Source organism: Gopherus flavomarginatus, chromosome 6 (assembly GCF_025201925.1).
Source record: "Gopherus flavomarginatus isolate rGopFla2 chromosome 6, rGopFla2.mat.asm, whole genome shotgun sequence".
In the NCBI taxonomy this organism is placed as follows: Eukaryota; Metazoa; Chordata; order Testudines; family Testudinidae; genus Gopherus; species Gopherus flavomarginatus.
This window is the reverse complement of record NC_066622.1, coordinates 12,385,934-12,402,423: the sequence shown is the minus strand read 5'-3', so window position 1 is coordinate 12,402,423 and position 16,490 is coordinate 12,385,934. Positions and strand designations below refer to the sequence as shown.

Below are 16,490 nucleotides of genomic sequence, written 5' to 3'. Positions count from 1 at the left end.
CTCATGAACACAGGTTACCCTTCTTCCCCACTTCTCATAAATTTTGATACATGATATTGTGGAACAATTGCTAAATATACAAAGAGGGACACTTTCAAAGGCGCTCAATGTTGACCTAACTCTGGTCTCTTTGAAGGTAATGATAAAATTCCCATTGCCTTAACCTGGGAGAACTAGGCTCTTTTAGGTAAGTTTTAGCCCATATATAGATTTTAAGGTGGGAAGGGACAATTGTGACTAGCTAGTCTGATCTCCTGCATGACACATCATAGAATTTTCCTGCTGTATTTTCCACTGCGTGCATCCTGTGAAGTGGGTTTTAGCCCATGAAAGCTTATGCCCAAATAAATTTGTTGGTCTCTGAGGTGCCACAAGTACTCCCTGTTCTTCTAACCCAGCAAGATATTTAGAGATAATACAACATGTACATCTGAATATCCATCTACAAAGTTCGTAGGCCTCAAGCCTTTTGCTAACTGCTGAAGCCAGTGTCTTACAGGATACAGGCTAAAGCTCTAAATGCTCCATGGGCTACAGTATAACTCTGCTGTGTGGGGACACTTACACTGGAATAAATGTCCACACAGGGTTGCAGGGGTTATACATGTATAAATAGTCTGGTTTAAATTCACTCCTTAGGTTATGCTGAAAAACTTTTCTGTTTAGGCGAGGGATTATGTCATATAAAGAGACTTATACTAAAAGTTCATTAGGTCTCTGGGTATATTCTTCCAGTAATAAATGCTTCCTAATATAACAAAAGCCTGACACTTGAAAACAACATTCAGGCTCAATACAAAGCAAAAGGTCTTGCTGTTAACGTTGTCTATGACTTTGCTAATGGAGGGAGTTTAAATTTTAATAAAAGAAAATTAAACATAATTTGGAAATCCATCCCATTTTGATGTCTGTTTTGTATTATTCCGCACATAAATATTTTAGAATAATTTGCTTTAGTCCAACTTCTCCCATACATATCATCTCCACTGTTGTGACTTTGTTCTTCTAATTCCCTGTTCTATTGGAACTCGCTGGAATTTAGTTCTAAGAATTGTTAAATTCGTACTCTCTCTTTTGATAACGACACTGAAATGATCACTACATGCACACCTATAGATTTCTAATGAGCTGTGTGCAGAGAGATATAAACTCCATTTGCAAAGGCAGGGCAAGTGCTATAAGGTATTTTAATACCAGGGCAGGTCAATCAAAACTCAAGTGAAAAATTGTTTGCTCCCTGCAAAACATATTTCAAGCAGTGGATATAAGGTTTCCTGCCTGTGACTGTTTGGGAGCTATAGAAGGTGATGGGGAAGAGAAATACTGATGTGTTTCTATATAAATTGACCCAGGTAAAGGTGCCAGTTCCTTCTGGCTGAGGCATAACAAACTACACCCAGATACCAGTATTTGCGAGAATATCGTACCTGCCAGTATGAAGCCCAGCTTCTTGTGCTATCAGGCAGACCATGTATATTACATTTCTATTTCTTTTTTTTTCTTTTTTTTTTTTAAACACAAATTAGAACTGTCATTTGCTTGGATCTTCAATAAATATCCATCATTTGTACAAGAGGACAGTCGCCGATTTGTGTCTCAGGAGACGGGGCATCTCTACATAGCTAAAGTGGAGCCATCGGATGTAGGAAATTACACCTGTGTTGTGACCAGCACTGTAACAAACACCAGAATTCTCGGTTCACCAACCCCTCTAGTGCTGCGCACAGATGGTATGACTTCAATCTGAAACTGTATATTGATTAAAACTGCTGTCTGCATACACATAGTATCTGGTGCGTACATGTTTGTCATATGTGGAGTAATCTTTCATGCATATCAAGAATAGTAGTTTCTAATCAAAAGATTAGTGCTGACTGTGAACTACTCTACTGTACACTTAAATTATTTGTCTCATGGGAAGAAAATCCCGAGGCCCACAAGTTTTTGTTAAAAACAGTGTTTGTTAAAAACAGTGATCAGAAGAGATGGATATCTTGAACCTAACTTGCTTTAATGCCCAAGAAAAAGGCAGAACTATACAAATAAAAACTACCGATCTTTTGTCCTTCTCCTAATTAACAGGTGTTATGGGTGAATATGAACCCAAAATAGAGGTTCAGTTTCCTGAGACACTGCCTGCAGCTAAAGGTTCAACAGTGAAACTGGAATGTTTTGCCCTAGGAAAGTAAGTTCTTATACACTTGATTAAAATTAAAAACATGTGTATAGGCAACATAGCAATTTAAATGAGACTTCAAGTTACCTGAATAAAATCAATATGATGTTATATTGACAATTATTCAAACCATCTGTGGTATGCAAACACACAGAATTCTCATTGTTAACTGATGCTGTTAACTGATGCTGTCATAATACTTCTTTTCTTTGACATTGTAAATATCCATAAAAACAGTTTCTTAGCACATCATCCTAGTTCTTTCCTCTTATCCAAAGTTAGTCCCTTCTGCTCTTCGCTAACGGTTTGAGAACCAGTCTTAATTTCTGCAAATGTATTTGCCAGTTATTCTATGGATTATTTGACGAGCTTTGCCGAGTATTCATGATTTAGGGTGTGAGATTGGCAACCTAAATCATATAATACTGCTTGTATTTATTGACTAGGTGACCGAAATTTTTAAAAATCGGAGAATTAATGAACAGCAACGGAAGAATGCAAATTTCAAAATTGCTTAGCCTCGTCCTATGTTTCTTCCCATGGAAGTCGATCATAAAACTGCCTTTGGCTTCAGTGGGAAATCAACACTAAGATTTTTTGAAAATCGTATCCTAAAGTATTTCTGAAATGAAGCTACTGGGATTTTGTAGAAAGTTTTACAAACACTGAACAGTCAGCTAAATTGTTGTGAATAATGGACAATCTGCCAACACAAATAATAGTGAACCAAACACAATGCATTTATTTGCAAATCAGTTTCTTCAGGGTTCCACTATCTCTAATATATGATGTATATTAGATAAAAATTGACTACAAACCTTATTTCTTTAGTCAGTTTTGAGGTTATTTTAATTTCACATTATGTATTTAATGTTACCAAATGACTGTTCTTAAGCAAACTTTTTAAAAGTCACTAATCCCATAACTTTCCTTTTAGCCCGGTGCCTCAGATAAACTGGAGAAGAACTGATGGCCTGCCATTTCCGAGTAAAGTAAAGTTGAGAAAATCCAATGGCATGATTGAAATTCCAAATTTCCAGCAGGAGGATGCAGGCCTCTATGAGTGCATTACTGAAAACTCAAGAGGGAAAAACGTTGCAAGAGGACGTCTCACCTACTATGGTAGGAAGCTTTCATCATTACAAAATAAGCATGTAATTTATGTAGGACAGACTATGGATACATGGTTTAATACAGTACCCTAGAATTCCTGCAGTTAAAAATCAAGTGCCATCTAATTGCTACATGAGAAGAAGAGAATCTCCACATCCAGTTTTGAAGGTTTTTTTGCTTAAACAGGCTTTATTCCAAGAGAAACAATCTTTAAAGCTTCAAAAATAGGAAACGAGGGCTTTCTCCTGCTAAGAACATCCATGTTCAAGAGCACTTCTGCAAGTGGTATGGGAAGAACTACATTTAATTAATTGGCTTTTGCAACAGAATAGTTAGTTACCTAAAGCTCTTTTTCTTTCTTTCTTTTTTTTTTTTTTTTGATACTGTCATTGATGAATAGGTCAAAGCTTTCCAATGGCCATAATTGTTTTGCATACTACATGTGGAATCCATACTTCCATTTAAATAAATAATCTGATTTTTGAGGATCCTTTTGGGATTATCAAATCATGTTTACAGGAAAATTAAATTCCATCTTGGTTTAGAACAAATAATTCCCCAATACTCTCAAATCCTTTGTGTTCAAAAGGACCAATGAGGCATTAGGGAATGTAATCTAACTTAGAAAATGAAGAAACATGGAATTCAATAGCTGGAGAACAGCTACAGTCTCTTGTGCATTTAAAACTATACAGCCAATTGAATATCAACAATGCATATTGGTGTTTTCTTAATGGTAAAGTGATTTACAGGCAAACTGGCAATTGACAATTTTTGTAAAGTCAAATCTCACAGCAAATGTAATTTTCCTTAGGAGTAACAATTAGATGACTGTTTCACTGTATGCTATGAAGTGTTTACTTCATGTAAGATTATTTTAACAAAGATACAAAAGTTGTATATACAAAGATAGAAAGTAGCTTCAAAGAAGATCACAGAAATATTCTTTTCAGATGTTTATGCTTTGATACAGCACGCAAAGTGCTACAGCATAGATATCCTGAATTTTGATTCAATTTATACAAAGGTGGTTTCACAAATAAGTGGAAAGGCAAATTTTCCTCCGTCCGCAGTTAAATAAAAAAAGATAACAGTTATGAATCCTACAATAAACATTACATATATAAGAAAATACAGTACAAAATGGCTAGGATTCATCATCTGCCAGCACCACATCTGAGACTTGGCTCTGTGCACTGCTTTTTATAGAGTGACTTTCATTAGCAACTTGCAAAGTCTTAAGTAAGTGACAGTACATCCATTGAGTACAGCAGTTTTACGACAGTGTAATAAATGCATTGATTTATGAGCCACACCACCACAAACCTAGTGTAACACACTGGTTCTAGATAACTGATTTATCGGTTACTTGGCATAATTTAACCTATAGAACACTGTTTCCTATGTTGCACTGGGGCTTCTAGAGAACGCCATGCCTGAATCAAAGAAAGTTTCTGCACAACGGATGGCACGACTGGGTTGTGGCTAATGAGAACAGAGAGTCCTGACCTACCTCTGACCTTAGAACCATAAAAGGATGAAAATGTTCACTGCAAACTCTGTATCCACATGGGAATTCGAACTCTCTTAGAATTAGTATTCAGCTACAGTGTTGGGGATAGGTTCATCCCTATTATTGATGGTTAAGACAGAAACAACAACTATACATATTGTAATGGTACAGAAGTTTTACAAGTTGATTCATTTGTTCTGATTAGTGAAATCCATATCACAAAATCAAATAGTCTTACCTGTATCTACTTTGATACTTGCTCTGTTGACATAAGTTGCAAACCAACCAGTCTGTATTAAGGAAAGTTTATTTATATAACTTTTTTCTTTTGGCAGCTGGGGGATTGTTTGTAGTTTAAAATTGTTCTGTAACTGAAGATTCTATCTTCATATGGCTCTAATATTTACCTGTCACTGACTGTGATACCACAGCTCAGAAATCTTTCTGGTAAAGAAATGTAAGCTTAAAGTATATGCAATTTAATCATCCAGTAAACTCCCGTGTCAATTATTTTGGAGTTCCTGAATAAGTTATTCTGAGAAGCACAGGGTGAGAAATTTAGTGAAACTAATGCAATATATTAATGATTCAGAAAAGATCAGATACCTGCTAGAAAGCACCAACTCTGGTGAGAGACAGTTATAATACACGGCGGTGATACTAGTGCGGGTTGGCTGGTGTTTAAAGGTTTTATGAGCCTGAGATGCTTCTGTTACTCCTATGTGGTGAAATATGCACGTAACTAATGAAGAATCTAATACGATTCACCAAGGAGAGGGGGGTATATCCTCCTCTCACACAGTCACCACACTGTCCTGCCCCCTTTTCTCATCAAGAAGTTTGATATTTTTACTAATTATGGCCCTCGTTCAGCAAAGCACTTAGTCTTGTGTTTGACTTGAAGCATGTGCTTATTCTCATTGACAAATCGGATTTAGGGACAAGTTTGAAGTTAATCGCATGCTTAAGTACTTTGCTGAATAAGGTTGGATTGAGGCTTAAAGTTTAGTATATTCTAAGTGTTTTTCTGAGTCTTGGCGTATTTTATCTGTAAATACTATATTGGAGGTTTGAGCGTATTTCCTTGTGCTTGTTTAAAATCACACACACACCAGTGGTACTGTATAAATAATGGACCAGGTGGTGTTATTCTAGTTCAGCACTGCTACTTTCAACACTTTTCTGAAGTTGTTAATTAAGATAGAAATCTAAAACAAATATTCTTGACTCTCATAATGTCACTAAGATCTTATTAATCCTCTTAATTATTTCTCTCCTGAAGGAGTTTATTAGGGGATGGATGATCCAATGTCAAGTTAACAACTTACTTTTCTTTCCACAATTCTAGCATGTATAATACCTGATTTCTCCACACTACAGTCCTTGTCTTTTAAAAATTGAAAACCTGGGTCAGATATTGCTCTAATTTATCATATCGTCATGACATAGATTGCCCTCACCTTCAATATTGCGATCCATTACGATCACCTCCATCCCATAAAAGATAGAGGAAACTCGGGGAGATGTTTGAAAACAGAGACGCTTCCAAATGAGGACAGGTGAAAAAGATTACCTTTATGTAGATTAGAGATAAATAAGAGGTGACAAGATAAAAGTTCCTAAAATAAGTATAGATGTCTGTGAACTCCTATTTCCTCCATCTCTTCATGCAAACAAAGTCACAAAATAAAATTAGTAGCCAACACATTTTTAAATGATCAAAGGAAATGCATTTTTACACACAGAATGACCCTGCAAAACTCAACTGATTCAACTATTATTGAGGCAAAGAGCTTAATGGAGGGGCACAATTCCTTCCCCTTTCCTTTCTTGCTCCTTAGGTTAGTCATTTTTAGTCATTTTTCTGCTGGTCTGTAATAGCAATACATTACATTTGTGCTGGCCAGCACGTTTGCAGCAAAACCAACACACTGTCCATTCCCTAATCACTCACCTAGGAGAGCAGTGGGTGAACATCAACCCGCCTGTTTCTGCTCATCTGAACCCAAGGTCTGGTGAGTGTAAGGTGAAAGGAGGATTTCTACACTTACAAAGGTGTATAGCCCAAGAGGCAGTTAACCCCCTTATAAATTGTTAGTGTATAAGCTGCTGGTGCTCTGGGTCTGCAGTAATGTAATAATAAAACTACATTGAGATTGCAGTATCTTTGAAAATAGAGCGTTGGTAGAGCAATCGAATTATATATACTCTAAAATATTAGTGCTCAGATAAACTCAATCTGTCTTGTTCATAGAGATTTCTTCACAACATGAATTACAAAAATATAAATAAACAAATTAACATTGACAAGTTGCTGAGCTTGATCAACTTGAAACTTAATCATCAACGTTATCTAATGATTTAATTGCTTTGCTACTGAGACAGATTGTTAATCTTTGTATGTACTAACAATCTTCCCAGTTATTAAAAATTACAAAAAAATAAGTCTGATTGCTGGAGGTATTGAAGGCAGTTTGTTTTTTTGGGGTGTGCTTTTGGTTAAAGAGGGTGGGGCACCTCAAAACTCACTTATTTTGCCCCCCCCAAAAAGGGCAAATTAATGCTTAATCATTTAGTTTTGTATATACAGATAAGCTTGTCACTTCCATCAACATGATGGTAAAGTAGCTTGAGAGTCATAGCCTGAGATTGGGAAAGATATATTGCCCTGTTATCTAGAAAAGCAGAGAAGAAATTTTCCATTTTTGCTGAATGTCATAAAGTGGTAATTTTGGTTGAACTGTTGTAACTAATTTTTTTGCTAATGTATTGCCTGACTACTGGGTCAGCAGAAAACATAGGCCAGTACAGTTGAGTTTTTCACCCCAGTTCTCAGTTCCCTACATGTCTTCCCCGTAAGGAGTTCCCCATCTCTAGGGTAACTGGGGACAGACCAGATCTTTGCTCAGAGCCTGGTCTTAAGATCCCCTTCAGGAAGAACTCCCTACAATTCTCTGCATTGGCTCCATGGCTCTCTTTGTCGCAGAGTTTTCATGAGGTTTTAGACAAGGGAAATAAGCCCTTCCTTTGTCCCAGGGGAGAATCTTCAAACTACCTTATCTTGGGAAATGTTCCTTATGAAGCTGTTGCTTCTTGAGTTTCCAGCAGGGGCATTACACGTTAGGAGGAGGCCATTGCTGTCATGAGAGTTGGAAGACCAAGGCTGGGATTGCCTAGAAAACCATCCAATTGATTTCTCCAAGTCTGGGCAGATTTCCCTTTATGAGTGGAGTTTCACGGTGGGCCCTCATCAGGATGTGAACTACCACAGAAAATGGATGTTTGACATTATCAGGGGAGGATATAAAATAGAACTTGTTAATTGTTCTGGGGGGCAAGTTTATCCATTCCCAGAATTTAATTAAAATAAAACAGCACTATCAACCAGTCCTTTATAGCATCAAAAGATGTAGGGGGCAATAGTTTCTCCTGCATAATGAAATGGTAGAACCAGTTCTGTAGAAAGACAGATATTTTTGTAAAGTCACAAGATTTTGTGGTACCAAAGAGAAAACAAAGTGATGTAGCCCATTTTAGATTTCAGATCTCCTAACAAAACCAGTATTCCAGGTGGAAATCCAGCATTACATTATCTTCCCAAGATTTCAGAAAATGAAAATAAACTTATTGGAGATCTATTGAAGATATGATCAGGGAGAGTCAGCCAGAGATACTTTAGCTTTTGCTACAAGAAGAAGTGTTTTCGATACAGAATACTTCCCTTGTAGTCTTGTAACTGATATATAAGTATTCTCAGATGCCATTTCATCCCTCCATTCAGATTATAAACTTCTCATCATGTTACACATGGCCCAGCAGCCAACACTGAAAGCCTTTGGGAGCAAGTATGAGCAAACAAATGGATGGACCACTTATAGCCCTTGCAAAATTCCCCATCTGAGTTCTCATCTAAGAAAAACTTTATTTGAGAAGAGAAATGGAAGAAGATATTACCTGATTCCTCAGAGTTCTGCATTAAAAAGGAAACTCACAGTCAGCTAGCTCAGCAAAATACACTTCGAACTGAGGCTGTACAGTGCAGACTATTTAGCCTTTTGGCACATCACAGCCCAGGAGGGAAACTTATTTATGAATCTATTTGCATCCAAATCCAGATGGAAAACCAAAAGGAGGTACTACTACATGAGGAGAAGAGTGGTTCCATTATCTCAGAAGTGGGCTAGAAGGCCTCCTTTTTGCCTTTTCCCCTCTCAGCCACTGAGAGTGAAGAATATTGTGAAGGAACAGGCCACAGTGATTTTATTCACTTTCTTGTTAACCCTCAGAAGGTCTTGGTTCTCAGACCTGATTTAAATATATCTGGAACCGCCTTTCAAACTCCCAATACACACACGCTCATAACAGTGCAACAGGGACTTATCTCTGTACCAAACCGAAATCTAGCACTGCCTCACCCTCATCTGGGAAGCTAAGAGGAAGTTTTGAACTACCATCATGCATTTAAGGTGATACACAGCCTGTTAGTATTTCAGGGGAAATTCACAAATGAAGTCAATTTATCACTTGATGTAACAGGGGACACACATTGGTATGAGTCAACTGATGATGAGGCTCAAAGCCAACGTTTCTTGGAAAGACAAGTCAGACTGCAGGTACATTGCGCTGTAAAATACCCAAGAGAGTCTTTCATTACTATCACCTAACAGATTCCTGAGGATCACCACTCTTACAATCTGCAGATTGCTATCATGATCTCGATCTGTATACTACATTCCTAATAAAACCACCTTTCAGCTTCACAGTGATAGGTCTCTTCCTTGTCTCACTGAAAAGCTGTTGTCTACTCACAGCTTTCCTTGTCCCAGGGGGTTTCAGAGCTTGGTTTTCTCTCACTGAAACCTCAGTTCCATGGTCTATCTATCAAGCATGGTAGTTTTGTGAACTAACCAGACCTCCACCCCCAAGGTCACCACAATCTTTCTCCTATAATAGGAAGTGTTGTTTGTTGTCCTTCTGGATGAATCTGAATATCCTAAAAAAGTAAAATGCATAAGTTAATGCAAACAGAGCCTAGAGGAGAGTAAAGATGTATATAGCTGAGGTACTCAAATCTTCTGGTTCAACTTCTCTCATTACCAGACACTATTTAAAAAAAAAAGTGTGATTTTTTTGGGGTGGAGAGATCGTATTCATCTTATGAGGAAGTGCGTAAGACTACTATTGCCATGGTCATCCATCCATACTTTCTCAAACCTTATGGAGTTGACACCCTCACACCTGTTAATGCACCATTTCATGGAAGAGTATTATGCAAAAGGGTGCCCCAGTAATGCTTACATTCTTACATGGTTAGACTGAATCCTTCTCCCTGTCCAGAAATGATATACCGTTTTCTGCATCCCACTGTGCTGAGCGTCTGGCATAGAGGGGACTCAGAAAGGGAAAATTCTGTCTTACCTGCAAGTTTTTATTCTAGGACTCTCTATGTCAGTCTGATGCTCTCTCAAATGATTGCATTATGTCCTTTTTTCCCCTTGCTATTGCTCACTTGTTAAGTGGTTTGAAAGAGAAGAGGGTGTTCCTTAAATTCCATGTTAAGGCTCTGTTGCAAATGGTGTGAGTTGAACAGTGCTTTTGAACTTATAGTTAGTATTTTTTAGCTTTGGAATCTGTTGTTCTACAGAGTTCTTCCTTGAGGGGGTCGTCCTGAGCCGAGACTCAGAGTAAAGGTCTGGTTTGCTCCCAGTAGCTCTGGAGACAGACAGCAAGCCACTGTGAAAACTGATGTGAAGTGTCCCAGAATGAACATTTACAGATAAGACAGAACTTTCCCTTTCTCGGAAATACAGAAAATGATGAATTTTATAGCTACTTTAAACCTACTTTGTAGGAATGCTTTCAAATGAGAGTAGACAGCAGATATGAAATATTGCACATCTGTGGATCCATCAATAATACAACTACTGTTGCCTGTTTTACATAAATATTTAGGTATGCAAATAGCAAGAACGTGTGTTATATTTCAGGGATACCTTGATAAAGAGGACAGTTGAAAGTGCATTTCTTAGGGTACAAGAGGTTTGTCAATAGAACAGTATCTTCTGAGGTAGGGCAGAAACAAGATCTGCAGTTTCTCTGTTCCCAGTAGCAGTTCTCCCTTGGACTTCCTTGGAATCTCATTGCTTAAAAGGCCCATTCACTGTTCCTGTCTCAGCCCTTGGGCTTTTCATCTGGGAAACCCCTTACTTCAAGGTGGCTCTCCTAGCATCAGATAGTCCTAAAAGATGGTCTGGTCATTAACTCTTGTTTGCACAGCTAGTCTGCAAAACAAAGGAACCTCAGAAAGATTTCACAGAGGATGGAACAGAAGAGAGTGGTTTAAACTACATAATCCCCTTAATGACTGCCAGATGTGTACTGCGTGGTTAATTTTAACTCTTTACAGGAGAGTTTCATCCCATGTGCTTATACATAAGTGACCTATAACCAGCGTGATAGTAGTACCTATTAGCATTACATTATATGGTATTATTTTAATTAATTATTGTAATGAGTCCAATGTAATACACTGTGACAAGAACAACAACATCTTTGGAGGAATATTAGGAATATTTGGAGGAATATTGGAGGTATATTACATTACAATAATTGGTAAACTGGTTTGTATAAAAAGAAAACCCACCGAAATCTTCATCCAAATGGCAGACTAATGGTCCTGTGGCTAAGGCACTGGCCTGAGAATCAGAAGATCTGGTTTCAGTTCTTAGCTGCCCCGAAGACTGCCCATGTGACCAAAGGCAAGTCATTAATTTCTCAAAGCTGAATTCATCCCTGATGTAACTTCAGTGTAGTCACCATCTCAACAGGAATTCATTAGGCCCTTTCTGCCTCAGTACTCGAGCAAGTTGAAATGTTTTCATTAGAATGATTTTTCCAACCCAAAGGGCCCTTTTTGCAAAACTGATTTTTTTTTTGTGAGAACGTTTCAGTTTTGACTAAAAATTTTGATGTTTCTATTGGGAAAATTTAAGTGATAGCTTCCCACCTGGGAGGCGTGTGTCGCTTTTATTTTTCTACAAATGAAACTGACAGAATCTTTCCCAGAGGGCTGCGGAGGCTGAGCATCCTAACCTCTCGGCCTTCCCGCAGCTCTGGGGACAGAGAGGCAAAAGGCAGCCAGACCAAAGCATCCCGTTTTGTTTCTCTCAAAGGGAATTATTTTAGAAAATCCTTCCTGGGAAAAATTTTGCAATTCCTGATGTTTCATATCAGTTTAAGATGATTTTTTTTCAAAAGCTTGAAATATTTCATAGGAATGGATTTCCATTTTCCAGCCAACTGTACTCAGAACTCCATCTATAAAATGTGGATATTTCCCTACTTGCCAAGGAATTGTGAGGATAAATATTTAACGTTTGTGAGGTGCTCATTTGGGCTCCCAAATCATTTTTGAAAATGGGCCTTGGCTTCTAGGTCATTCAGCATTTTCAAAAACTTTACCCCAAATCTTTGTTTAACATTCAAAAAAAAATTCAGTAACTTTTATTCTTCATTTACCCACAACCGGGCTATTGTCTGAATGTGGAAAGATGTGTCTGTCTTGAGCTATGTTCTTTTCATAGCATTTCTGGTGTGGATGTTTATCTGAATGTTTCATATTCACCCATCATTATTTTATTTTCTTTTAATAATTGGAGATATACCAATCTCCTAGAAGTGGAAGGGACCTTGAAAGGTCATTGAATCCAGCCCCCTGCCTTCACTAGCAGGACCAATTTTTGCCCCAGATCCCTAAGTGGCCCCTTCAAGGATTGAACTCACAACCTTGGGTTTAGCAGGCCAATGCTCAAACCACTGAGCTATCCCTCCCCTCCTGCAATAATGCTGGGTTCTCTAGGGGTCTGGGTCAACAAGGAAATAGTGACTGTTTATATTTTCTATGTAAAATGCTCAGAAGAAAGTATGAGGTACTTTACTTTTTAAAATGCAGCTTTCACCCAATAAGAGGGAGTACATTAAGAAATTAAAAATGAAAGTACTTTTGATTTATCATTAATACCCATCTTCCAATGGTAAATTACTTATTCCCTTCCTATTAGCAGTCAGTCAAAGCTAGACTGGACAAGTACATAAGGGATCAATTTTGTAAACTCAGGTTCTGGCAGAACATTATAATAAGGAGAACCAAATTCCAGGCAGCCTTCTTTTTTCACAAAAATAGCAATTGCAGAAAATCCATAAAATCAAGAAAGTTATGGTTTTGAGCCATGACAGCCTTATTTTAGCAAAATGTTACACAACCTTGTGTCTGGTTTCTGCAAATACAAAGGTCAGGGTTTGTTTGTGGTGAGAGAAATAGCATATATGAGAATACAGACTTAGTACAAACTTTACTTATTTCTGTTTCAAATGGAATTCATATTAATAACCTGTCAAGTAACTTTCTGCTTTTCAGTGAAGAGCTGCTAAAGGGCCAGGTTATTATTACCTTTTACCTAGTTAGCTTGTAACTGCCAATTCCCCATTTCCCTTGTTTGCAAAAGAAAGGGGTGGCAGCTGTCATGTAATACCTAAATTTATTTCAAGAAATGTTGAAGAGGACATAGTGTGAATGGTTCCTTTCTTTCTTTAGATAGTTGGTTATTTTTATGGTCCTCCTTAAGGCCACCTTCTGGGTAGCATGCCATATGTCACCCATGGCCGTTTACCCCAGGGGGTTAGGGTAGGGTAATTTCCTCACAACTTGCCTTTAATAGGCAGCAGGCTTTAAATGAATAGGCAGAAGATTTAAAACAAACAGAAGGAAGTACTTCTTCACATGACACACAGTCAACCTGTGGAACTCCTTGCCTGATGATGTTGTGAAGGCAAAAACTATAACAGGGTTCAAAAAAGAATTAGATAAGTTCATGGAGGATCAGTCCATCAATGGCTATTAGCCAGGATGTATAGGGATGGTGTCCCTAGCCTCTGTTTGCCGGAAGCTGGAAATGGGCAAGAGGGGATGGATCACTTAATGATTACCTGTTCTGTTCATTCGCTCTGGGGCACCTGGCACTGCCCACTGTCAGAAGACAGGATGCTGGGCTAGATGGGCCTCTACTCTGACCCAGTATGGCCGTTCTTATGCCTTGTGTTTTTCCAGTTCTTGTTATTTTTGAGGTTCGCACTGCAAGATTTTCCAAACTGATATTCAGTCCAAAGCTTGTTCATGACAGTATAGTTGGACCATGCTGTCTGTATCCAGGTCACAATGCCTGCCTGAGAGCCCCAAATGAGGTGCTGTAAGGTGAAACAAGCTAGAATTATCAACCATAAAGATGAAGGTAAAAGTGGAAGGCCTTGCATTTTGGGTCAGCAAGCCAGCTCAGGAAGCTAAACGTTTCCGTACTCTGAGACTGATCAACTCTGAGGAAGAAAATCATGATGTCAACAGGTTACATACCCATGACTTGTCTCCCTGCATCTAAAGAAGCTTGCAAGCATATAGCATTGTGAGAGCAATGTCATTGTCTGGTGCTTGACTGCAGTTATAGCTCCTGCTCCACATGAGTGGAACAACTATGAGAACTGGAGAGTTCAGGGCCCTTTTGTATCTTACATATCTTGTTTATCCATTTTCTGTTTTTGTCTTTTGTTTTCATTAATTGAGGGACCTCCCAGCTTTTTATTATTTTAGGGTGTGAATGTGTGGTTATGTGCATGAATACGTGTGTAACCTTACCCTAACCTTACCACATGGAGGTGTGTGAAAGAATAATCTACGTTTAAGTAGCCCTAAAATTTTGCCTGAAAATCATTGCATATATGTGTTCCTAGTGCTGTAAAAGCATCCAGGGAAATTAAATTGTCAGCATACAATGTTAAGTGAGAGCTGTGAAACTTTTAAAGTTTGATTAAAGCCTGCATTTGTCTTAGTGAGGAGGAAATGGATTGTTCCTCATACATAATAGTGAAATCTGAAAAGAAAGTTTCAATTGGCTTTTGATGTTGTGAGTTACATGTAAACAATAATTTGATTTCTGTATTAAAATATTTACCCAGGTATGCTTTGATTACACTGCTATAGGAAAAATCCTTCACTTGGAGTTTAGAAATAAACGGGGAGCCACTTGCTTTAGATGTTCTGGTTTAAGTATGTATTAATTTCATGATTTAACTAAACTGATTATTGAATTCCAATATTGGTGCTGATTTGCCTATTTACACTTATTTTGACCTCAATTTCTTACTGCATTGTTTAACACTTAATTCGTGTAGTAATATTTTAGTACTTGGTGATATATTTAGCCTTAGTGATGTATTTATCAGCTTTAATCAAATTTATTTTAAAAGGACATCGAGTCATATTTCTTTCAGTAAGCAACCCAGGTCAGAACCATGGAGAATCTTTGAGCACCAGCTGATCCACCTAGGAGCCTAATCCACTCTTTCTAAATTAACCCTTTTGTTCTCACACAGAACAGTAATTTGCAATTTGTTTGGGCTTTCTTGTTTTGCATTTCTTATGTAGCAAAACCTCACTGGGTCCAGATTATAAAAGATATTGAAGCTGCAGTGGAGGACAGTTTATACTGGGAATGTAGGGCAAGTGGGAAGCCCAAACCATCCTACAGATGGACAAAGAATGGAAACACTCTAGCATTAGAGGTAAAGTGTTTTTTTTTTCTCTGTTTGACTTTTTTTAAGTAAAGTCATATGAAATTAAGATCCCTACATATTAAGTGCTAAGAGTTCATTGAGGTCCATGGAACTAACCAGTCCAGTAGCGTGCCCAGCTTTTTTAGTAAGTTTCTAATCTTCGTGATTATGGAGAAAATCTCAGGCCTTTAGGACTCGGACTAATAAAAAAGAGCCTAAAATCAGGCCTTTTTCTCCTTAGATGGCACCATAAAGCTCTATTTATATCATTAAAGCCATCATTGCATCATTACCAAAGTATGGAGTTCACCCCTGTTCAGAGAGCATATCCCCTACATAAATCCTGCTTAGGACCTCATAATGGGACTTACGCAAACTCTCTGCACATCGATGAATTCCACCCCTTTTATTTATTTCCTGTAAAACTTCATGTACATTAAAGGTGTTTTTCTTAATATCCAGGGAAGGATCCAAACTGAAGGTGGTACACTTATAATAACAAATCTAAATCTGACAGATTCTGGCATATACCAGTGCATAGCTGAAAACAAACATGGAGTGATATATTCCAGTGCAGAGCTCAGGGTTATAGGTAAGATTAATTTTCCTTTCTACGGCGGGTGAGGGAAGATAATAACTTTTTGCCATTACTGCTGCAGCTAGTAACATGCACATGATCTCAAATTTTTAACCCACTCAAATGCTTTCAATAAAATAAACATTTTTATTACAGTAGATGACTTCTTATCTGCAGTTCTGAGGAATTTACCCACCTGGTCCTAAAGGATTTGCTGGAAATAGCCACCATATTTACAGCCCAATCATTCACTGCTTTAACCCGAGGGCACAGAGATAAATTATTAATTAGGGGGAGAGCAGAGACAAAGACTTGGATGCAAGCCCAAAGATTAAAACTAATCACACGATCTGGAAGCCACATTGGCTCAGCACATTAGTCAGTAGCACTGACCTTCTGCATCCTGACTCCACTATTCCCAGGAGAGAAATGTCATTTCAAAGCAATAAGCTGGTTGTATGTGCTACTTTCCTTGATCGTCGGGATAAGGGCCTGTCATTTTATGGTTC

General features: G+C 38.0%; 1 protein-coding gene across 2 annotated transcripts in view; it reads left to right on the top strand.

The window, feature by feature from the left end:
- CNTN3 (contactin 3) overlaps positions 1-16,490 on the top strand; it is a 250,576-nt gene that overhangs the window by 178,920 nt on the left and 55,166 nt on the right. For both annotated transcript variants that reach the window (XM_050957331.1, XM_050957330.1), the window contains exons 4-8: positions 1,527-1,730; positions 2,083-2,185; positions 3,114-3,298; positions 15,277-15,413; positions 15,867-15,996. In XM_050957331.1, the coding sequence (XP_050813288.1) occupies positions 1,527-1,730; positions 2,083-2,185; positions 3,114-3,298; positions 15,277-15,413; positions 15,867-15,996 (759 nt within the window). The remainder of the gene's footprint in view (positions 1-1,526; positions 1,731-2,082; positions 2,186-3,113; positions 3,299-15,276; positions 15,414-15,866; positions 15,997-16,490) is intronic.